The sequence below is a fragment of the Cephus cinctus genome, unplaced genomic scaffold, assembly GCF_000341935.2.
Source record: "Cephus cinctus unplaced genomic scaffold, Ccin1 Ccin1_scaffold0230, whole genome shotgun sequence".
Classification (NCBI taxonomy): domain Eukaryota; kingdom Metazoa; phylum Arthropoda; class Insecta; order Hymenoptera; family Cephidae; genus Cephus; species Cephus cinctus.
In genome coordinates this window covers 173,180-195,894 of record NW_014332946.1, presented here as the reverse complement: position 1 = coordinate 195,894, position 22,715 = coordinate 173,180, and the positions used below count along the sequence as shown (strand labels likewise).

Sequence of the window (22,715 nt, the reverse complement as noted above, 5' to 3'; positions counted from 1 at the left end):
CAGACTCATATAGGATAACCATTCCCATTGGAGATTGCTAACAGTTAGAGATAAAGAAGGAAATTGTTTATAATATATTAACCACGGTTATATCTAGAGTCGATCAGTGTATCCTTAATTGATATTATTTTTTCTAAGCTTTTCCCCCCTGTTTCTGCTTTCATTCGCTTGGCGCTCCATCCGTTATAGATTTTTTTAATAAAACGCAACGTCAAGTCTTCTCTGAGAATTCATCAAGATCTTCTTTGACGTTCAATATGATATTCATTACTATCGGCTATTTCTTGATAACGATTATAATTAACGCAACGCCCTTAATAACGTCAGTTCATAATGGCGCCGATATAATTAACCGAGGATATTTAACGAGCTGCAGCTAAGTCTAGATGATCTCGAGGTAACGTTTCCTCTTTTCTTTTTTTTTTTTTTTCAATTATTATCATCCACGGTCTCCTTTTTTAACATGGTCAATACAGCATCTCATCTTCTTGGTATATTAAGAAGTTACAAAAATGACCGTGACTGTAGTAGCTGATAATTTTTTTTTTATCAAAATCTTCAAAAAAAAAATAACATCTGGAATAACAATCACCCTTTCTGTACGCTAAAAGATAACGAGCTCTTGCGTTGAAGCATTCACAAAAAGACCAATGAGAATAGTGAAAAATTTGATTAAGTCCCTTTTTATCGACCCGTTGATAATCGGTAATGGATCCATCATTGTCGAGAGGCACAATGAAATTATCTTAAATTTTTTTTCTTCTTTCTAACGATTTCGTACCTCCTCGCTGACAATTACCGAAACATGCGGGCCTTCTGCCGGTCTTATGTTTTTCTCGATGCTTATCTTAAATACGCCAACGGATTTACCGTGGGTGCTCATCCCCAAAAGGATGCTGGAAAAAAGAGATGCTCCGAACGACGTCGAAGGCTCTCTTAATCATTACGAATTTAGTGTTTTACGAATAAAACAAATTTTTTAATTTTATGTGTATATATATACATATATAGGTTTATCTTTTTCATATATCCATAGCAAAAGGATTCCATACGTAGAAAATACGTCGTAGGAAAAAGGCATGTACATTTCATGGAAAAGTATTGTCCAAGTCTTCCTATAAAATATAACCTCGCGCTGAGGCGGCGTAGACAGTAAAAAAAATGTGTGTCCTTATAATCGAGCAGGGGTTCTCAACTTGCAACGATTCGTTAATCGTAATCGTACGATTAAAGAACACACGATTTTTCGAGCCAATCGCGATACCACGTGTACAGTTGCCAATCGATAGCGCGAATATAGTCCCAAAAATTATATAGTTACGAGGACCCTTAGCCAACTAACCCGGCCCATCCGACGAAGGGCGGGTGTACAAAAAAAATACGTATATAATATATCATACAGTAATTGTCGATATTGTCATTAAAATAGCGAGACTAAGAAGTAATATACGAAAGTATCGGAGTGTAGAAAAGTTAAGAAAAATTTTTGAAAGAAAGACAAGTACGAATATTATTTTAAACATTCACGCAACATAGAAATATTTCCATTCATTCCGACAGTCATATTTTTTCTCTTCCCCCTCGTCCGGGGAATCCCCTTGTAAATTACGCTTAAATCTTACGTTCGATCTGTCGATCGAACCTAACCTAATAAAACAGCTCGTGATCAACGAACGACGTCGAGATATATTAATAAAATACGTTTATTATCCCCCCCTAGGATTATTTTGGATGTCATTTTGAATTTCCCGCCTCCGATTCCTATCGGGCCGTTATCCTCTCGTCGATCCAGCTCCGCTTCCTTGCTTCTTCAGTAAGTGTCCGACAACGCTTCCTCCTGCACATTAAGGTAACAGCGGATGATAATAGACAGGCTTGCGACTTTTCTCCATAACGTAGAAGGCCTTGGGCTTTCCGTTTCCCGAAAAATTCTTGCGTATACCGGTGGCGCCACTTTTGGAGGTTATCGGTGCGTAATACGACGTGGCCGCCTTCTTCCGGTGCTTCTTCACCTTCTGAGGAACATTAAGTCCAGCCGTGTTACGCGATCCATGAAGTTCGTTCGACAGGTTCCAGCCGAGTCGTTCGTTCTCATGAGAGCCAAGCCTGTAGACCATCGAGTCCTCGACTCTGAACATTTTCGTAGAATTCCTCAAGATGGCGTCGTCCCTCTTCCTGGCGTTATCGTCGCTCAGATAGCTCAGTCTCTTGTCGTTGTTCCTACCGTGCTTCTCGGCTGGATTAACAGCGTCCAAATAGCTCAGATCATTTTCATGATACTTCGGACGAACCGGAAGTTCAGTCTTTCCCGTGGTCTTCCAACCGGCGTCCTGTCCCTTATCGTTAATCGAATTACGTGACTCGTTCTCCAGCTGGATCCTCTTCTTCAGCTGATTCAGACGTTCCTGCGACAGCAGGCGCTTCTTATCGGCGATCTTCTTGACCAAGGGCAAATTCCAATGATAAATTCGCGCCGGCTTGCCGTTACCGTGAAAACCGACCGATGGGCCTGAGACGCTCTTTGTCACTTGGACCATGGTGCCGGCATGGACCTTGTCATCCTTGGTTGACTTGTGCGGTTTCGTAAGAGCGTAGTAGGGCTGACTTGGCGGAAGCTTCACGATATAGACGTGACTGTCCCGATGCCCGTGACGACGGCTGTACTGCTGATGAATACGTGCTTGTTGGTCGTTCAATGGCGGCTCGGGTCCGGCCAGTCTTTTCTTGTGATGACCATCAGAAAACCGCAGGGGTGTCAGCCCAAGACGATTTAGTATCGCCGCGTTGCTTGTGTGAACAGTCTCGTACGCTGAGGATTCGTCGGTGCTTGTGACGATCACGAAGAAGATGGCGGTAGTGGCTATCAGCACGTGACCCAGTGAAGACAGTCTGAAACCAAATAATTAATTTCTTCTTAATAATGACGATACTGCTTTTTATCTTTGAATCTCAAATTATTAAGTGCTACCATAACGATTATACGTCGAGAATTATCCTGATTATTATTTATAGACGTATATTTAAATTTACTATTTTATATACTTTCATGGTTCGAGTCACGGCTAATCGGCTGTTACCTGTTGTCATTATATGAAACCAAGTGTGAAACTAGCTGAAAAGACGAGAGTGAGTGGGCAAGGTCGTTGACAGGGACGATCGATCAGAACTGTCAGGTTGGAGAAAAAAAAATTTGGTCAAAAAATTCTTATACGATATTAAGACTGGGATATACAAAATTCATGGTAACCGTGAGACCTGCAAGATTTTGGAGTTACGTAGGTCTGTGTAAAATCAAGTCTTTTAGTTAAGGGGTACACAAAAATTGTAGAATGTAGGAAATCAGAATACACATGAAACAGAGGCAATGCGAGGATAGGCAAAGGAAAATTCAAAATTTTTTTTCTATGGATCATTTTTTTCCCTTCCTTCACCGTCGGTAACTTATCACGCGACGCTTCTTCAATTAATATACTAGACGGCTTCGTGGCTCGCGAAATTATACCTTCCTCTTGGTCAACGAGAAAGAGAGAGATGGTATTACCTATAACAAAGTTCACACAGGAGAGACCAAGATCACGGGTTATGGAACGTAAGGGAGAACCGAAGAAAAGATACGGAGAAGATCCTCGACAGAAGATACGTACATATGCCGAAAAAACGTGTCTAACGAAAGCGCGCAGTTGGCAGCCTCGAAGAACGCGGAAGAGGATAAATTGTTATGAGAAGACACGCAATGAAGATAAGGCTTAAGGATTCGAAAGAAGCGATATAATAGATAAATATTAATTTTACTGATAAAAAGAAATAAAAATTATAATAATAACAGACCAGAAGGATCTTAACGACTACTCTCAAGTAAACAAGTTAAAAAATATTTCCAATCAAGAGAAAACACATTAAATTTGCTTCTAAGCAAGGTTAAGGTTAAAGTTTGTAATTTTGAGGTTAATACCGTAGTTCACCACAGATCAGACCCACACACGCATCCACCTATGCCTGCTGGTTCGCAATTCCTGCTCGACTAGGATTCACGTGAATTTCAGTGGTTGGTATCCCTACCGGAAGTGGATTCAATGAACAAAAAAAAAGTCCTCAGGACATGGACGTCTCACGTGATTTTTTGTTGTCCCCGGGACAAGACTCGATTGTTCCTTGAGTATTCTTGGAATTCCACGTGGCGCATAGAAGTGCAAGCCTTTCCACAAATTTTTACAAACGCATGCATCAGCCCCGTCCGTCCAGTCGCACTGCGCTACCAACCTCAAGACTTCATCGGGACTTACGCCGTAGCCAGAGTTTGTTCACCTTACGTACGCTACCACTGCGTAGAGTACGTACTGTAGGTTCGTGCCAGTGACAGGACTGTACATAAAGCCATGTCCACGTGAGGACTTACTACGCCGTTCGAGCGAGGGCCTAGAAGTAACGTGCGGTCGGCGTATAAAAGTAAAACGTACATTTATGATCGTATATATTCGCGTAAGGATAATGCGCAAGGACTTATACGACACGCGTTAGAAATTCCAAGAGGAAACGAGGGAATCGCGCAGGAGTTCAAAGAGAAGCGCGAACGAAAAAAGATAAGAGAAACAGTCGTCCCTTTTTGTACCTCGGAGTAAAATTCCAAGAATCTCATGTGACTCGCGTAGTACCTGGCAACGGTTGAGTAACATATTATTCAAATATCGTTAACTGCCATAAATTCCACTGCGTGTTTCGTTCCCGACTGCCAATTCTATCGGTGACCCCCCACCCTTCAAAAACTGGTTTCGTCATTCCAATGATCCTGGGCTCTCCTTGCCCGTTACACTGATCGCTCGTATTAATAAATAATTAAACGACGTACAGTTAGGTCAAAAAAGATATATGCTTCGAGCATAACGCGAATCCTTGGCCATGGCCCATTGTGGACTTTGTCCTCGTGATCGTCGTCGTAGGCCGTTTCTCATAAGTGTGCCAAAAGTTCAGCGTACCCTGAGCATTTCTGACCTTGTAATCGATAAACATTACCACGTGAGTCACGCGAGACGAGGTTATAAATAGTAGCAGTCTGTCGTGTACGATGTACGCAAATGTATACTGGAACGTATATATATGTACTTAATACGTCACTAGCAATGCTTCCACAAAGGGATGACGTTTTTTTTGTAACCACAGTAAATAGTTACAACGTCGATTTACAATAGATCAAGTCACGTGAATTAATATAGTCGGCAAAGTATACAAAAGGATCAATGGCCGACATTTGTATCAAAGGCGATCGACGCGCCACTGTAGCGGCCAATACTGGTGGCGCCCTTTGACACTACGGATTGCTTGGTCAAAGTAAAATGTAACGTCAGTAGACTCAGTGCACCGGACGAGCATTGCCAATCGCCATGGTGATTAATGACTGAAGAAACCAAATCCCACAGAGACTGGCAGGATCGATTCCCTATAGAGGGTCTAACTTTACGGAGTCCGGGTCCTTGGGTAAGCCAACCGCACATTAACGACTTACGATTTAAGTAGCGACGGACGGAGCGTTGGCTGTGGATTGCGCAACGTATTGCGTCATATCCAGAGACCTAGGTATCCTCCTGGAAAAACAAATACCCGGTGACTGAATAATATTCTAGGGAATCAAACCTGTACCCGAAGGTGTCACGTGACAATTATTAGAGGAAGTATTTTCGAATCTCTTGAAATCACGTGGCGCACTGGGTTTCGAATTCCCACGGAATTTCGACAAAATGGCTGACACGGGACAGGACGGAGTAAAAGAACAGTTTTATAACTTATCCCTTAGCGATGGCTTCCTGTCTTTGTTTTTTCTCTGCTCCTTCAATTCCCGCGTCCTTTTTCCAACGGGCCCGAGAGAGTTGTCCCGTAAAGGTACGTGATGCGAATAAGACAAGACGAGATTTCGCAGAAGGTAAAGCTCCATCTCGTTGCTATCTCGGCCCTGGTATATCCTGACCGCCTGTGCACTCACCGGCTTACACGTGGCTTGTGAACGCGGCGTAAAACGTCCGTGCATATAAATAATACCGGCGTATTCAGTGTAGCCGATCCCTCCACCCACGACAGACGCCAGGCGCAACACTGTTCCGAGAATGCGAACGGCATTCCAAGGTGGGGCGCGTTTTCACGTGTCGCTGGCTCCGCCCTCGACCCTCGGTCAAGCCCAGGCGGATTAGAGATTCCTAGTGGACTCCGACGATACTATCTTCGTACACGAGACACGTACGTGTAAACAGGTTTGAAAAAAAGACACATGGTGCAAACAGTGTATACACGAGCAATACCGATCTATATTTAGGCCAAAGTACAAAAAGTATACAAAGAGTGTACCAATGGCATCTCGAGGGTAAAATTTAAATTTGTCCAAAATAAAAAATGGTGGAAAGATAAATGAAGGAAAAAAAATTCAACCCCAACCAAAAGCCCACTCCCCCCCCCTCCACACCCCAAATACATCGATGATCCGTATCCCCGTACTCCCCAGGAAATTACATTACCCTCTTTACTAAGGACTGGTGTATACAGGGTGGATATGAAGAAAGAAAGAAAAAAAGAGGGAAAGGCACCCCAAGTCTTCGTCCAAAAGCTGGAACCGGGAAAACCAAGTAAATCTACGGCTTCGAGTGACTCGAAAGAGCGAACAGCTTCAAAAGGCATTCGACCCCCTGTAAGCGACGGTGCATGGGAAGTTCAGGGGGAGTATCTAAGAGGGGGTGGTCTGGGCTTAGACAAGAGTAAAGTTACGGGATTACCTAGGTATATAACAATAATGTACAGTCAGTTAAAACACGACGCTGCTCTTTTGTCCTTAGTCACGTAGAAGTCGTAGACCCGTGCCAGGCCTGAACCAGTGCTGATCTTGATTTGAGTCGACGCTGCCATCCACGTGAACGCGCCTGGTCGTATATGTAACTAGATGATACGTTACCAGAGATTTCCGATGTCCCGGTAAAAGTGCTGAAGCAACGCGGAAGGAAAAACCACAGGCGCACTTATGGCTTTGAGCACCGCCATACCAAACGTGGGCTCTTTAACGTCCCAGCATCGCTGAAACAAGTATCCCCGGTGTGGAAGCTTTATAATTGGCCGAGGTTCGGTCCGCGTCCCGCTAAGGAAGTGTCTTGCTCGTGCGAGTAACGGCGATCAGTGGTTCTCAACCACGGGGAGGGACGATCGACGATAAGCGAAGGAAGAGACAATGAAAGGATATTTTAATTGATGACGGTTAAAAATGAAAAAGAAAAGACGACACTCGACACAGACACGTAGGACCGTTTGAAAGATATTTAAAAGTCCTATCTAAAACTCACGTCTTAATTTCCACCGGAAGAGGGCTTTTTCTCATGCATTCAAAAGACAGTCCGAACGGTTCTTTGTCTGGTACAGACGAAATTGTCGTGCGACAATTAAAAATAGCGGCTTGAGATCTCACTTGGTGAGAATCCTAATCACGCGGATCTACTAATTACTGAAATTGAGTTTTTCTTGGCAGCTGTCAAAAAATTTTTTTCCCTGACTAACTTTGTCAACAAAGTCAATTACGTTTAACGATCCTGCATATAATACTTTGATATATACTTTAATGTTGATGAAAATCAATTTTTTGTACCTCCAGGCTCACCTCTGATCCTCGAGTCTGCAGCGAAGCTGGGACTAGTACTAGAGCTATGACGAGTGACCATTTGAGGATGTACCAAGGGCCGAGTGCATACGCGGAAGTAACAAGCGCCGAAGCCAAAGAGAGCAAAAGGTATCCAGGAGGGCAGAAAAGGAAGGGAAAGCAAGATGGCGTAAAAGGGTATATGAAAGCCATAGCTAGAAAGAAGTAGAGGAACGACAACTCGCACCTGTTTCGAGACCCACTCGTCTAGATCCTTATAAGCCTCTGGGGTCCATCGCACCGAATGACGCATCGGCTGAAGAAAAGAGGGAAGCGTGAGGAAAAGAAGCAGAGAAAAAAAGAAACGACGAATGAAGAAAAAAAGAACTTGAAGGAATGGAGGAACCCGAGTGCAGCAAGAAGCCATCAATTTCCCAACGTGGAACGAGTACGCGTACAATCCCAGAAGAGACTAATGAAGCTGCAGAACGTGGAAAGTTATGGTAGCGTAGTCGTGGCGGCGGGTAACGTCGCTTTATAGGTTATGCAAATATGCATTAGTAGTGCGTGGACGTTAAACGTGATTTAACAGCCCCAGTTAAATGCGCTTGGGGCATAACGAACTTTCCTGCTGTGGATTCGCGACGTGTTTTCATTCTGTGCGATATAAAGAATGTGATTGTTGTCTATGGCCGAGCAAGAGCTATTACTCATTGAGACTGATCAGGTACTAATGGCAAATTTACATGTGGCTACATAATAGTAATTCTAGGTTATGTGTATGTATAATGCACGTAATTGCAGTCATTATCGGTGTTCAGGTCCCACGAAATTACTCTCCCCTGCCACATGCCCCCTTCTGGGTCTAACCTGACATTATCAGTCATATTTTTTGGACGTGGGTAGCACGTGTCACGGAGGCTCGCAAATTTTTATGGTTTTATAAGACACTTTGTGCACCTTAGCGCCTGAAGGTGTCTCCGAGTTATTTAGTTAACACGAAATACGGCTGGCACGTCAACTCGAAAATGTTCTAGAACGTCGAACGAAGATTTTACAAATTTCCAAAGAGGCTGGGTGAAATTAGAAATATATTCCGGATACAGATGAAAAATGGATTTTTCGATTTTATAAATCGTCCTGTAGGTCTTCTCTAAGTTCCTTGTTGTCTTCGACTGAAATTCAAAAAAGGGATTATCGACAAGCAACCGAATCGTACGTGACTTTGCATAGTCTTTGCATTGTCTCACGGAAAAGAGAAAAAATTCTTACAGCTTGGGCTGTAAGAATAAAAGTCGAAAATATTCTTAAAGTATGCCCGTTTTTTTTGCTCGGCCTAAAAATAAGCCCGGTTTCTCTCCCGTTGCTCTAATTGCAATACCGCAGCTCGAATACGAATTCTCGAATAATTAGCCAAGAGGATGCGTGCAGAGTGAAATCAATGTGAGACTTTGGGCGCGTCGTTGGAAACCTGATAGGACGTTAAAAATAAAGTAAGTTACTTGAGTCGTAGACCGGACCTGGACCTGGGGCAGTGAGCCGCGTCCGAAACATCCGCTCGACCTTTTTTTTCCGTTCTCTTCATTTGTTTCAAGGTTTCCCATTTTTCGCTCTTTTTTTTCCCTACTCTTTACTTCGATTCAATTTCGACTGAGTTTTCAGCCATTTATATTGTACCGATGCACACTGTCCTGAGAATATAAATAAAACAATGTAAAAATGCATCCGCATAAAATGTACCAATATGAGAAATTAGTATCTACCCAGAATTTTATTTTTGATTACGTATGTCCTTCTATTACGCGCGCAAGTGCCCGTAAGTTTGTCTCGAAGCCCCAAACTCTCAGCATCAAAAGAAGAAGTCCTTCGACGATGGGATCCGTAAAATTTGGGACTCGGAAAAGCTGCACTGCTCTGCCTTTGCGGCTGTAAAACATTTTTGCCAAAAATGATAAACCAAAAAAATTTAACGACAGCTGTCGAGTCTGATTACGACGTTTAAAGTGGATCGTCCTGTGTACGTGCAGTTCGCAGTGCTCGAAGGCCGAGCTACTCGCGGCATTCCTTAACTGGTTTTCGACTTCTGCGACTTGGCAGAACAAAACAGCGATTTTCTTTTGTCCAGCCGAAACATAAAACTAAACACTAAATCAGATCGCAAAATTTCCCACGTGAATTAATCTCAGCCCACGGCTGTCAGTTCGTAAAGTCCAAATAACTCCCCGCTTAACCACCCACGAGCAGCAGAATTGCATTTGCCAGTTTGAGCCAGACGATATATTGAAAGAATAAATTTACCGCTGATAACAAAACTTACCCATCACACATTGGTTAGCTAACCGTAGTAAAAGCAGTAGAGTTAATTCACCAATTCGAGTCTGGTCAAAATTACTCGATAAATTTGTCACTGATATTTTGAGTTCTGGTAGCTAATAAAAATACATAGTGATATCGTTATAATTGTATTTCATTCCGAGAATAGTCCGCTTCGTAATTCTGAATTTTGAGGTTACAGTTACATAGGAGACCCCCCAAGTGGCGCCCCTGGCGGATATCAAATGTACCAATGCACGCGAGACTGATTATCGGAGCCAAAATGATCTTTTGGGTCCTCGCGCTTTCATTCCCAGAGCCTTAATTCCATGCTAGGCCAGACCCTGTGATTACCCTCGGCAGTAAACGCTGATTACACGTTTCGTGCACATGGGAACTCGGTTTTAATAAGGCGCATGCGTGCCTTTTGTAAAACGCGAAGAGCACTCGTGGCCACGCGCATCCTCACTTTTCTTTTTTCTTTTCCAGTTTACGCAGTATAAACAACAGGATCTCGGGCGAGAAAGAGATATTTATATATGAAATTCAGGCAACTGTGCTTGTTACGCAATCGGGCGTAACGGCTGCTTAGAAACGTGGCATTACAAATGCACGGTACAAGCGAGACGATTAGTTCCCATTAAAGCTAAGTGTTGGTCGGCCATTACGATTTCTCACACTACGATTAAACAATTTTAATGCGACTACATTTGCTACAATGAACGAGTCTGTCGTGCTTTTCTTTTGCGATTAATTAACTACAGTCGTCCCGAGGGCAAAGCGCATAATTAGCCGGACGCAGCTGTGCTCGGCAATGGTCGCCGTACGTTCGTAGACCAGGTCGTGATTTATAGTGGAATCGACCTAGCCAACTGTTCGGCCATTTATAATATCCTAGTCGCTTCTACGATTTATCGTAGACGCAGCACCTACCTAGTAGATTATCCTTTCGTCTTTCTTAGTTGGTGCCTACTCGACTTGTAGGATGAATTTCCATTACACTATCAAGAAATATGTCTTTGTGATAACTCTCTATGCGCGGTATATGAAGACGTTCCTTCATTAGCCGAGTACTACGCTGATCAAGTTTATATTTATTTTGCGATAGCAATTGGGAATTCAGAAATAATTGTTTTTTTTTTTAATGTACTATAAATATATGTGTACGAATTATTACAAAGTAAACGTTAAAAGCAGAAATTTTTACGTTTTACATTGCGAGCTTGGAACTCAGTGGCGGCCATATTAACTTTTGCTAACGGTACCACTGGGACATTTGAATATCGAGATAGAAGAGTCACGCGAGTAATACTGGTTCATAAGAGGGCAGAGTATTCGAGTAATTTCTGTTTAGAAAAGACTAGCAGGAAAGAATGAGCATAAATATTGTAAGAAAATTAGGTAGTCCGACACTTCCTCGGTAAAGAGTATATATATGCGGTGTGTTACAGTTCACGTCATGTTTCTCTACACCGGAATAAAACTGTCATCGATTCGATATTGAAAGAAAATAGCCACACTTATAGATTCAGGAAATTGTGGATTCATAACTTACGACTTGACTGCTACGACTTTCTTCGCACTCATGAAGATAAACTGACTTCGCGTAACATTATTTCATTTGAGATTTATACCGAGTGCGAATATCTTCCTGAAACTCAGGCCGGATTATAAGATATGCAATTTATGCCACGTCTCCCGGCATCGTAACGGCTTCAATTAATTTCGATAAAACGCCACGATCAAAGGGGATGCTGCGAAATTGGTGGTGAATGCACTTTCTCGAGGTCGTGACAGGAATTCAGAGAGTAGTCATTACGTAGTAACACGAATGACCTCAAAGTCTAACGAAGTTAGGTTAGGTTAGTCCAACCTAATTTACCCGTGCAGACGTCAATTCATACTGTCCAGTTTAGATTTCCGACATTAAAAAAAAAAATCACAGCCACTTAAATATACAACACCCACGAAATGATTCTTTGACAAAAAAAGAAGCTGAAGAGTGTTACAAACGAACGAACAGAGCCTAAGCCGCGCGCGCATGTAACGATTCGATTATATTGATTATAGTGTATCGATATATCTTCGGGCGTCTCCTCTCGGTAGATAAAACAGTAAAAAAAGATCTCGTAGCAATTTATCGAGCACGCTCTCACGCACGTAGTGCACTCACGCGACGTAATATAGGCACTGATCTAATATAGTCGTTTGATCCTATGCACTGTGTACGAACCTTAAGCGTATTGCCACTTCTCAAATGTAATCCTCTTTGCATCATTTCCATTCCACTTCTCACTTGAACCTACGATCAATTCTGCATAACGGTGCATCGGACTGGAACGTTGCCGGTGTCACGACTGAAGACAATGAAATCGAAGAGAGAAACAATAGACGGAATAAAGACGAGTAAGTTCACGAGACGTTAATTTCACGGTTAATTCCAGACAACGCGTGCTCTATCGGCAGACTTCCAATTCCGGCCGTTCCGTTATTTCGAACGAGACGCGAGCATTGCGGACTGTGCACCGGAACTGACACGTGGCGCCATCTTATCGAGTACTAACGGAAGGATGCAAATCACGAAAGTCAAAAGAACTATATTTAAAGAAGAAATATATTTTCATGTATTATAAATTGGTAAGTAAGTCATTATTGCTCTTGTCTTTTTATGTCCTCAATCTTTTCGATTAAACGCGTGCCCACGTAGCGTCATTTACCTACGACTAATTGCCGTAACCCCAAAAGAAAAGAATCGTCAAGCATCCAACGCCGCATTTCGAACTTCCAACGAGTCTCGCTACCCGAACGAGTCACGAGTGCCAAAGTCTTTTTTACCTCAATCCTTTACACAGAGAATCCCGAGAATGCACGGAGACTCGTCGTGATGCTCGTCACGAATTCAAAAACTTCCTTTCTTTCGCATTCGTCGCATAGTACATAGTTTTCAGCTCAACGACACGTACGCATACAAATAAAATACCCGTCCGCTAGATGACCACTTCCTAACCTCGAAAACAAAAAAGTTAGACACTGTTTCAGTCCCCAAAAATCTCGCAGCTGCAGTTTATCCTTTCTTACGTATAAAAAGATCATATCTCCAGCACACTATCCAGTGAACCAGGTTTATTATGTATCAACTATCGATACCCTAACCCCTAGTGCACTTTGTGTCAGAGATTTGTTGGATAGGTATTAGAAAATGCACTTGACCCTAACGTACGGGTAGTTTTCACTGCCTGACAAGGATATCTATATACACATATGTATTTCGTACGTGTCCCTCCCTCGTGTTATTTCCTTCCCTTTTCCTTCTTCAAGCTGAACCTACGCTTACGCAGGTTAAAGGCACGCAATACAGGCCACCTTTTTTTTCCCCTAATGCAGCCATGTGGGTATATATATAATACATAGATATACGTCATACAATGGGAGGAGCCTTTCACCCCCTGACCGGGGAGTTCGTGACTAACGCCACACACGAGTCTTCGAGACCCTTACGTGACTGTTATGTATGTACGTGGATACACTATGTATATATACATAAAAAAACGCAAGGTAAAAGGCGGAGGTTAATAGTATGCGTCTTGTCCCCGTCATATGTGGGGAGACAAAGTTTGTATATATATACATATATATTACATGCGTGGGCGACCCTTCGGACGACTGCATTAAGTTGCGACCGACTGAAAAGTGCATAGTGCTAATATTTGCACCAGGAATGAGTGTCGTTACAATGAAAGGGACTTATTTATTTTTTTTTTCAACAAGTGCGTACAGTCAATTTGATTTATTTTTCATAATTTGAAAAATCTTAAGATATTTTTTATTTCGTCCCTTTCAGGCATATTGGCACCTTGACTGTCTTTAATGCTGTCGATCTTGGATGTATTTAATTTTTTTTTTTAATACATTCAAAATGGCCATTTTTGTAAATCAACGAAACTCTGTCAAGGATTGCATTAATTTTATTTTTAAATTTCTGCAAGGTTACATTACGAATTTAATGTGAATAATTAGACAATGTTGGCTCGCGTGTTGTAATGTTTGATGATTTTCTTGTAGCTTTTGCTATGGGAGAATTAAATATTGCGACAGCGCCAAGGATTATAGTAGAGGAATATATACATATATAGTGGCTACCTGATTACTCGGTACACGAAAAGTCGTGACGATTTATCGGTTCTCGTAAGATCGATCGATCGGATTGCTTTTAATAGTTAATTAGTAAATTTTTCTAAAAATAGACAAAGATCGACGGTTGTAGCAATTCATAGATTACTTATGACGCGCACGATGGTGAATTAGTAATTTTGGAGGTATTGTCCAGGAAAAAATGAAAAGATTAATGCTTAATGAAAATTTATGAAATTTCTATGTGAAAAATGGTACTGCCTTTGAGTAAAATTAAAAAATAATTTATTGCCACAAAATAGAGAATCGGTATTCACTACCTCGGAGCAACCGGTGCAACACTGCGGGTTGTAGGCTAGACCATAAACTGCAGTAATAAATATTTACGACCTCGTAAGTAAATTGCCGAACAGGAAAGATGAAAAGACGTCGGACATTGAGATACGTGTAGAAAAGCACGTGGATTAGGATACAATGAATCATCGAGTTAATCAAGTGTAATTTATCATAGCAAAGTCACGATAATCTGGGTACGAATAAAATTTTATAGGGAGCCTATAGATATTCAATGGGGTAACATTCCGTGTATATATTTACACGTGATTCAATGAACTCGATACATTCTGGTAACGTAATAAAAATATATGCTAGTTACAGTCAATATTTGCTTCATTTATATCGTGAAAGGAGGACCAATAAAAAATTCATATAAATCAAAGCGCATGAAAAAGAAGGCTGTTCAGATAAATAGGGGAATCCCCGTAATCCAAACGCGCCGCAGTATTTGAATTCGCGACAGGACCCGTGTGAATAAATAATTGATACATTTTTATTTTATCCGCCAATACACGTATAAATCACAGTTATCTCGAAATTCAAATTTTCGAACGGTTGCCAATAAATGTTTAGGAGTAATTTTCACGGATTATTTTACTTTAGAGGTAAATAAAAAAATAAACTCACCTCAAACCTCCGTACATGGCTCCCTCGTAAAATTCTTCCGATGCACAATTAAAAATGTATATTTACGAAAAATCGTTATTGTCAGTAAGAATTAACAAGTATTTATATGTCAAGTACCAAAAAAAAACACGTCCTTTCCGACGTGACGCGCGCGAGCAACTGAGCCGCTGCAACACGAGCTGAAGTTATGAGTGCGCAGAGGGCGCCGAAGATACCCGATCATACCCGAAGTCCCGTTTCAAACGAGATTGTTACTAGCCCCGCGGCGATTGAACATTATTAACCTTTCGTGGTCCAATCAATACCGATCGGTATCGATCGTAATCGTTGTTCCCGAAGATCAGTATCATCCCCAAAATAGCCCATTATAAAATCCACCCGCGAAATTCCATCGAAAATTAATATGCTCCTCATTCTGATCTTATACGATATCAGTAAACACATAATACCAAACCCGCAAATACATCCCATGGCATTATCACTTAACTGTATAAGGATTGGATAAAATTCTCGAACAAGTTCCTTTGTTCTCCATGTACGATGATTAAGAAACTAATTTCAAGTAAATTCTCCCTCCACCCGCAAAACATGACTCCTCGATTTCCATTGTTTTATAAGGCTCGACAAACGATTAAATTCGTTTTGCAATATTTTTTTTTTATTTCAAAAATCAAACAATTGATATACTAAAAACCATATCCAACAGGAGTCAGCCATTTTATTTGCTCCACTGCAAAGATCTACAAAGCGTGCAATGTATATTCAATAGGTATCCTATTGCCAGACAGCTTATTAGTGGAAGACTAATATTTTTTTTTTTTTCAAACCAAAGTACAGTCAGTCGAATAAAATTTTCTCGTCTCTGCCAACTTGGTAGATTCTCGTGTTATCTTTTTCCTTCCTTTTTCATTCAATTTCTCTATTTTCATCTTTCACGATATTTCTACTCGGCAGATAACGCACCCTGTGTATGGGGCATCATGCAGGCCTGTACACACGTACCGTGCACCGTACGGTTTATGCGCCTTGGTGCAATGAACTTTACTAGTTGGCACAGAGTAAGCGGTGGAATGGCAGAGAAGGTTTTGTCCGGACTTATTAGATGTCGAACCTTCTAGACTGAGACTCAACGTCTTTTTTTCTCTTCGTTTATTTCTCTTTGAGTTCGCTATGGACGTATGTAACATATAGTAAAAGCCTGACGGTGCTAATTTCTGGCGTTTTAACACGACGTGATACAAAACATGGACAATCATGGTTTTGCAGAAGGATGCGGTTTATGGATACATTATTTGCGTCATTGTTTATTTTTCTTCATTGTATCATGTATATATATATATATATATATATGCTGAAGATTTTATAAATAATTAATTGCCGTTAACTTCACGGTCTACATAACCGTGTAACGTGATTCAGGTAACAACGATTAATAAGAAAATTCTTGAATCTTATTGAATTTAATCCGATGGAAACTTTTAACGGAAATTGTTATTGAGGTTAGGTTGGTCGATTTTGAATTACCGGAAATAAGGTGGGATCGATCGAAAATAAAAGTCGTTTAATCGTTTCGGCTTTTGTTGAGGTTAAACATTTTTTTAGGTTTTTATTATTTTCAGTTCATACGGTTGGTGAAGAATGGCGGGGAAATTTCAAAATTTTACCGATTACAGTTCGAGCAAGAGATCTGTCAAATCGGACGAGGTCCACGTGTCCCTGAGTCCGTCTACGTTTAAAAAATTATCGCGGTAAATAATATTTCTATACTTCCGGTTTTTGCAATGTTGCAATTAATTTTGTTATCTTGCTCCAAATGCGGGGTTGCTTAAATTTTGAGGAAGTTGAGAGACGCGAGGACAATGAGTGAATCGAATGACGTATTATGATACTAGGATGATATTTGTCAGTGAGACTGTCAATAATTGTTGCACGTGTGTCAATCTCCACTTTGTTTATTTATTAAAATTAACATTGCCCACACCTCGGTAAGCAAATCAAAAGTGAACGGTAGTCGTGCATCTAATAATATTTTCGGTTAGTGTCAACCGTTAGGCAATAAAAAAAATGTATTTAAAAATCCAATCACGTTCTGTCCTCGAATCAAGATAACGGTATAAAAAAAAAAGTAAAAACTTAATTTTTTTTAAATACCATTTTTTTTTCTTCTCCAGATCCAAACGCCGTACAGAAAAATGTAAAAAACCCATGAAATCCCATAAAAAGGAATCCAAAGATTTCCCACCAATTTTTCACGTAACCACCGACGTTGCGGCACATTTTGGAAATTTTTATAATCAACCAAATTTTGGAAAAGCAAAAATCAAATCGTCTTCTGCAAATGAACTTTTGCAGGGCGATAGTGGCAGGACTGAATTCACCAGGGAGATGTTGTACAGGTAATTGTTTTTATGGAATCTTAATTATTATAAATAATTTAAATTTTGATATTCTCCTGCAGATTAGAACATTCTGCTGGTACGAACGACTATGCGAAACAGGTATCAGCTCTTTTGGAAGAGACTGTAGAACCGGCGTGCTTCGAGGTTAATTTTCCACCGGTTGAAAATTGCATCCCTAATGAAAAACTCACGACTTATCCACTTTGGTACAAGGAACCTGATAAAATGCCGTTAGTACAATTTTCTTATATACTATCTATCTAGAGATCCTTAAGTTCTGATATATCATCATGACGACTATCTAAACCTTTGGATACGTTGCCAATGATCTATACTGGGAAATCATACCGAATGTCTACAGGGTGATGAATCTGGTTGTGTCTCGCAGCAAAATGGACCGAGACGTGAAACTTGTTGAAAATGTTTTTTTTTTATGGATACAAATCACACAAAATATATTTTCTTATATTATTTTATTAAAAGCTTGATGACCTGTTTTCAGATTTGAATCCAGCGAGCAATACAGATCCGTTAAGAAGAAATACGAAGATCTTACTCTGAAAATGTCAAATAATGAAAGTAAATTTGAGGTTAATAACGTAAATGAAAATTATCTACATCTTCACCCAGAAGATTCTGAAGATTCCGAAGACGATTCTGAGAGTACAGCTGAAGAGTCCTTAACTGAAGATTCTGAAAGTAGTACAGCATTTGATAAATCAAAAGACTGTATTACGTCAACAGGAAGTTCAAAAACATTAAGTATAAATAATCTCAGCTATGAAGAGTATCTCAAGCGATGCCAATAGCTTTGTGAAAAATTAACAAAGTTCAAAACAACCGTTAGGTATCCGTTAAATTTTGTAATCAATCAATTAAGAAAAAAGAACCGTACCGTTCATAAATACACAGTAGGAATGACAATCATTAAAGAAAGAAGAACGAATTAAGAAATTTCCACGAAATTTCATCAAGCGCCATAATGAATTTCCGTATTCAGATTGAATCTAAAAAGTGTAATAAGTAATTTCCATTTTTATAGAATTTCTAGGAAATCTTCTTAAGACTTCACTTTACGCTTCCAAGCCTGCGTGTGATCTTACGTGGGCAATTAATATCGTGGTCCTGCTCGAGGATGCGTTCAGTTGCGAGACCGAATTAATTTCGCACAATTAACTTCAAAGCGTTAATTAAGAACCATGCACAATTAAAACACACGACGTTCAACCCGTAATCAGGTGCAACTAGAATGCAACAATTTGCCAGGTAGCTTTAATTAATTAGATCCAGAAGGAATGATTCACGTGGAAGTTTAGACAATCCAGAGATAAATGCTCGTAGAAGGGGATACGAGAGAGGTAGTAGTAAAATTTCATAGGGGTAAATTCAAAATCGTTCCAGACACCGTTTACAGACGTCCAAACTGATGTACGACCGGAACTGCATGATGTACGCCACTTCCGCTTTATCCCCTCTCTTCGCAGAAATTCCCACAAAGGACTGTTGTTTCACCAATCAAGTAACCAAATCCTAACGACCATATGCAAATTTGCTGGAGTCTATCACTGTACTCGATATCCGATGGATCTATAAAATGTAATAAGGAAAAATTAATTGAAATAGCCCAAGTAAACAAGTAATATAGAAAGATATGATTATAATTCTACCCCTTTCGAAGAGAGGAATTTCATTAGCCATTATCGCATCTTAGAAGATACTGGTATTCTTTTCATTATTCGTGAATTTCTATGCCCACGTACGGAATTCCCATGACTGAATGAAATACGAGAGTTGAATTGGCACGCGCAAAGCGTATTGCGGTACCGTAGTAAACAGACGGTATATTTATAGTAGTCGGTTTATCAGAACTCGACAGACGTAGACTGCGAGTCAAAGGAATATTTGCATTGGGTTCCGTCATTGCCCACATTTCCCTGGACGTTGAACGGGTGTTGAAATACATTGAAAGTGCGCCTGTAGTTTACTAATATACAGATATGCAATACACGTATTTCATTCGTAACGATTTTGAATTTCAATGTATGCATATCTATAGTTTGGTAATATATAGATATACAATACACGTATTCCATCTTTCAACTGGTCTCTGGTGAAAATGTAATAATCGAAAGAAGACAAGAAATAAAAAAAACAGACAAATTGGTATACGCAGCGGGAGTACGCTAACTGAAGTATAGTGGGACATATTGATTATTCTGTCTAAGTTTGTCGTGGAGCAAAGACGCTTTCCATGTATTTTTAACGAAACGCAGAATCGGATTTCCAATTCCCACGTCTGCCCAGTCAAGTGCACTCTCCTGTATTATTGAAATACGAGGAGGCTGAATGAGGAGCTCAGTTCCTGGATCGATTCGTTCAGCGAAGCGGTAAAAACGATTCTTGTCTTTTTATTTTATATCTCCATTCTCGTTATCAGTCGACGGTTAAAAGAGAGATTCGTGGAAAATCCTTGAGGCAGTCAATCTCTGTTGAAAAATAAATTAGGTATTGATTCATTGATATCATGGAACTCTTCGGTATATACTTTATGTACACCAATTTATTCTCATCGAAAACTATACAACGGCGTTGTCGCGGACAACGTAATTTGTTGTTGTATACCGTTGTATGTTTTTGAACATCATCGTTCCGTATCAATTGGACATAGAGAGGACACTTACGCGAGGTCAAAGGGTCGTAAGGTGCTACGTTTCTCTATACACGTGAATATAAAATAGCGGGGAGTCACGAACCTATCCGAAGACTCTCTATGAGGCTTCAGCGTCGCGGTTAACCTTTCACAGTTATATTTTGTATTTACATGGCCGACTTACACGAAGACTTTGCAAGTCTTGAAGGTCCGCGACAATGTCCGTAGGTTAAAGTCTAACGAGCGACACATATAATTGCACCACGAACCATAAACACTCTTAAGTAGTCCACGGAGACGATTCTCCTCCGTGAGTCCATCTCTCTTCTTGTTATCCGAAAGTTTGACTCTCTGTTCTCGACGACGACTTGGAACGATTTCCATTGCCCCATTGATTTGCGCGGTTGAGCACGATCGTCTTGGAGTCTGGTTGCGTGCAGCGACTAGCTCCCATCCGATTGAGACTTTCTAGGCCTTCCCTAGGTTTTCTTCCAAGAGTAGTACATTTCCAGAGGTCGATTGACGCGCCAAAATTTGTCATTTACTTGACGCAGTGTCTGAGATCCACTCAAGACTACTAGTTGACCCGGAGAGGGTGCAATGTAGATGCAGAAATTTAGTAATCTGTCAGACTCCGATAGCTCTGTGTCCAGATCTAAGGTCAGTCTCATTGCTAGGTACTTGCTAAGATGATCCACTGTAGGCAGAAATAGGAATGATTTGTATTAATTATTTAATCGATAAAGGATTCATTTTGTCTGATGTTACTATTCTTACCTGTTGCATTTGCAGTGGTTTTTATGTAACGAATACTGTTTTCTTTGAGAGCTTTTATTAGGGAATTGTCACCAGCCATTTCCGTTGGATGTGGTTTAAATACCAGCTCGATTTCGTTTAGCATTAATGGCTCGCTAGGTCCTTCACCTTCTGTGTCTACCATCGAGTCGCCACCACCTGTTTCAGCTTCTGCGCTTGAAGAATCATTCTCAGAATTTTGTAGGCTCTTTTGTCGTTTAGGTGGCTTAGGTATCTGATTTGCAGGATTCGGTGAAGGTGTCGTTGAATTTCTTGATGTTGTTCCTGACACTGCTGGACTACTAGCAGGTTGAGAAACGCTGTTGGAATTTTGGGAATTGGAATTGTTATTATTACTAGCCCCACCACTGTTATTTAATGGTCCTGTTGCACTTTGGGAGGAATCACTCTGATTAGCTGCATTCGCTGCTGGATTTGGTGTTGTAGGTGCACTTGGATTTGGTGTATTATTATATGAAGTTGCATTACTTGCATTCTCAGATTCGTTTGCATTCTTTCTGGATCTCTGTGGTCGATTTTGACTTTGCAGTTTAATGCCCTCCGTTATCGAATTTACTAGTGCAGCTTGTGAGTGAGACTTATTCAATTTCGCAAGTACACGTTCCTGATGTGCTTCATACTCATCACGACTCGGATATATCTTAGATATCAGTAGATCGAAATTAGGATCTGGCCTCAGTGAACGTTTTGACACCAGCTTCTTTCTGCATGTAGGGCATTCCTAAATAGAAAACAATAGAAACCACAATGAAAAACAGAAAATAAGATCAATAACTCATTAAGTAAATTTATTTTCTCTACATTCAAACGTACACATATCCATCAAAGTGAAATTTTCTACTAATTATAAAGTCATTAATATTCAAAACATGAAAAGTACACATCAACTCATTAAATAGGTTTGTAGCACGTATCCACATGCGCTGTAGAACCAGCCATGATACAGACTTGTAAACAAGTGTTAAGATCTGCCATCAAGAAAAACAAAACAATACTCAATACCCGCCGATACCGAAGGGGCAAGTAACCATACAGTTAGGAATGCACAATAATTAAAATACAATAATTACCTTATTACCGCTCCGAAGTGCAGTAATGATACAATCGGAGCAGAAGCGGTGGAGGCACTCCTTCGTGGTCATAGTCTTCTTAAGCATATCCAAGCATATAGGGCACATAAGCTCACTGTGTAAACTTCGCGGACTAACTGCAATCTCCGTATTGTCGGTGATTGCATCCTGGGGTGTCCGATGTAACTCGTAAAGAGATAATTCCCAGGTTTTATTAAGACCGACTTGTTCCGCGGATGCCATCTTGGCTACACAAGCCGTCAGCTGAACACGACAGTCCCGCGCGCAACTCTGACTGCGCACACCGCCATCTACCGTCACAAACCATAAAGTAAAAATTGCGTCGATTGCCGAACAATCTGAAAAAAAGCAAAATGAACAAAATGGTTATTAAAAATAAATTAAATAATATATCATGAAATCTCCATGTTAAGCTACAATTATGGCGATGAAATATCGTTAGTTCTCTAGACTCAGTTGCATAAAAATCATATATTAATTAATGACTATAACAGCGAATCAATATTTTCCTAAATAACATTGACCAATGTAGTACGTCGGTAATATAGGTACGTCAATGGTATTACCGACCGATAAGATTTTAACAACAATGGTTCGCAAACTCAAATATTATCAGTGACTTCAATGCCTTCGCGTATCATCTCAGAAAACCGTTGAAACTCATGCTTTCATACTGCAACGACTTTGTAGACATTGCGGAACAGGTTTTCACGATGATAATCGAACCGTCGCGAAACAATAACAACACG

At 40.5% G+C, this 22,715-nt stretch overlaps 3 protein-coding genes across 16 annotated transcripts; 1 reads left to right on the top strand and 2 right to left on the bottom strand.

The window, feature by feature from the left end:
* Nucleotides 1–375: 375 nt before the first annotated feature.
* LOC107265694 lies at nt 376–15,180 on the bottom strand. Of its 2 annotated transcripts, none has more exons than XM_015735410.2 (2): nt 15,011–15,180; nt 376–2,889 (listed from the first exon to the last, which is right to left on the bottom strand). In XM_015735410.2, exons 1-2 carry the CDS (start codon nt 15,025–15,027, stop codon nt 1,845–1,847), a joined length of 1,062 nt encoding a protein of 353 aa, XP_015590896.1. In that variant the 5' UTR covers nt 15,028–15,180; the 3' UTR covers nt 376–1,844. The 2 variants fall into 2 exon arrangements, with proteins under 2 accessions (XP_015590896.1, XP_015590895.1); XM_015735409.2 differs by lacking the exon at nt 15,011–15,180 and adding an exon at nt 11,472–11,518.
* LOC107265696 lies at nt 12,156–18,356 on the top strand. 11 transcript variants are annotated; one of them, XM_015735414.2, is made up of 6 exons: nt 12,159–12,322; nt 12,383–12,553; nt 16,630–16,758; nt 17,182–17,406; nt 17,469–17,639; nt 17,912–18,356. In XM_015735414.2, the coding sequence occupies exons 3-6, from the start codon at nt 16,649–16,651 to the stop codon at nt 18,216–18,218; spliced, it is 813 nt and encodes a 270-aa protein (XP_015590900.1). In that variant the 5' UTR covers nt 12,159–12,322; nt 12,383–12,553; nt 16,630–16,648; the 3' UTR covers nt 18,219–18,356. The 11 variants fall into 11 exon arrangements, with proteins under 11 accessions (XP_024938630.1, XP_015590900.1, XP_024938634.1 ...); XM_025082862.1 differs by having other exon boundaries at nt 12,156–12,553; XM_025082866.1 differs by lacking the exon at nt 12,383–12,553.
* A 507-nt stretch (nt 18,357–18,863) lies between these two features.
* Nucleotides 18,864–22,238, bottom strand: LOC107265692 (E3 ubiquitin-protein ligase RING1). Of its 3 annotated transcripts, none has more exons than XR_003059131.1 (4): nt 21,946–22,238; nt 20,837–21,596; nt 20,329–20,756; nt 18,864–18,996 (listed from the first exon to the last, which is right to left on the bottom strand). XR_003059131.1 is itself a non-coding variant. In XM_015735408.2 (3 exons), exons 1-3 carry the CDS (start codon nt 22,186–22,188, stop codon nt 20,539–20,541), a joined length of 1,221 nt encoding a protein of 406 aa, XP_015590894.1. In that variant the 5' UTR covers nt 22,189–22,238; the 3' UTR covers nt 19,950–20,538. The 3 variants fall into 3 exon arrangements, 1 of the variants encoding a protein (XP_015590894.1); XR_003059132.1 differs by lacking the exon at nt 18,864–18,996 and adding an exon at nt 19,016–19,895; XM_015735408.2 differs by lacking the exon at nt 18,864–18,996 and having other exon boundaries at nt 19,950–20,756.
* Between the last annotated feature and the right edge of the window lie 477 nt (nt 22,239–22,715).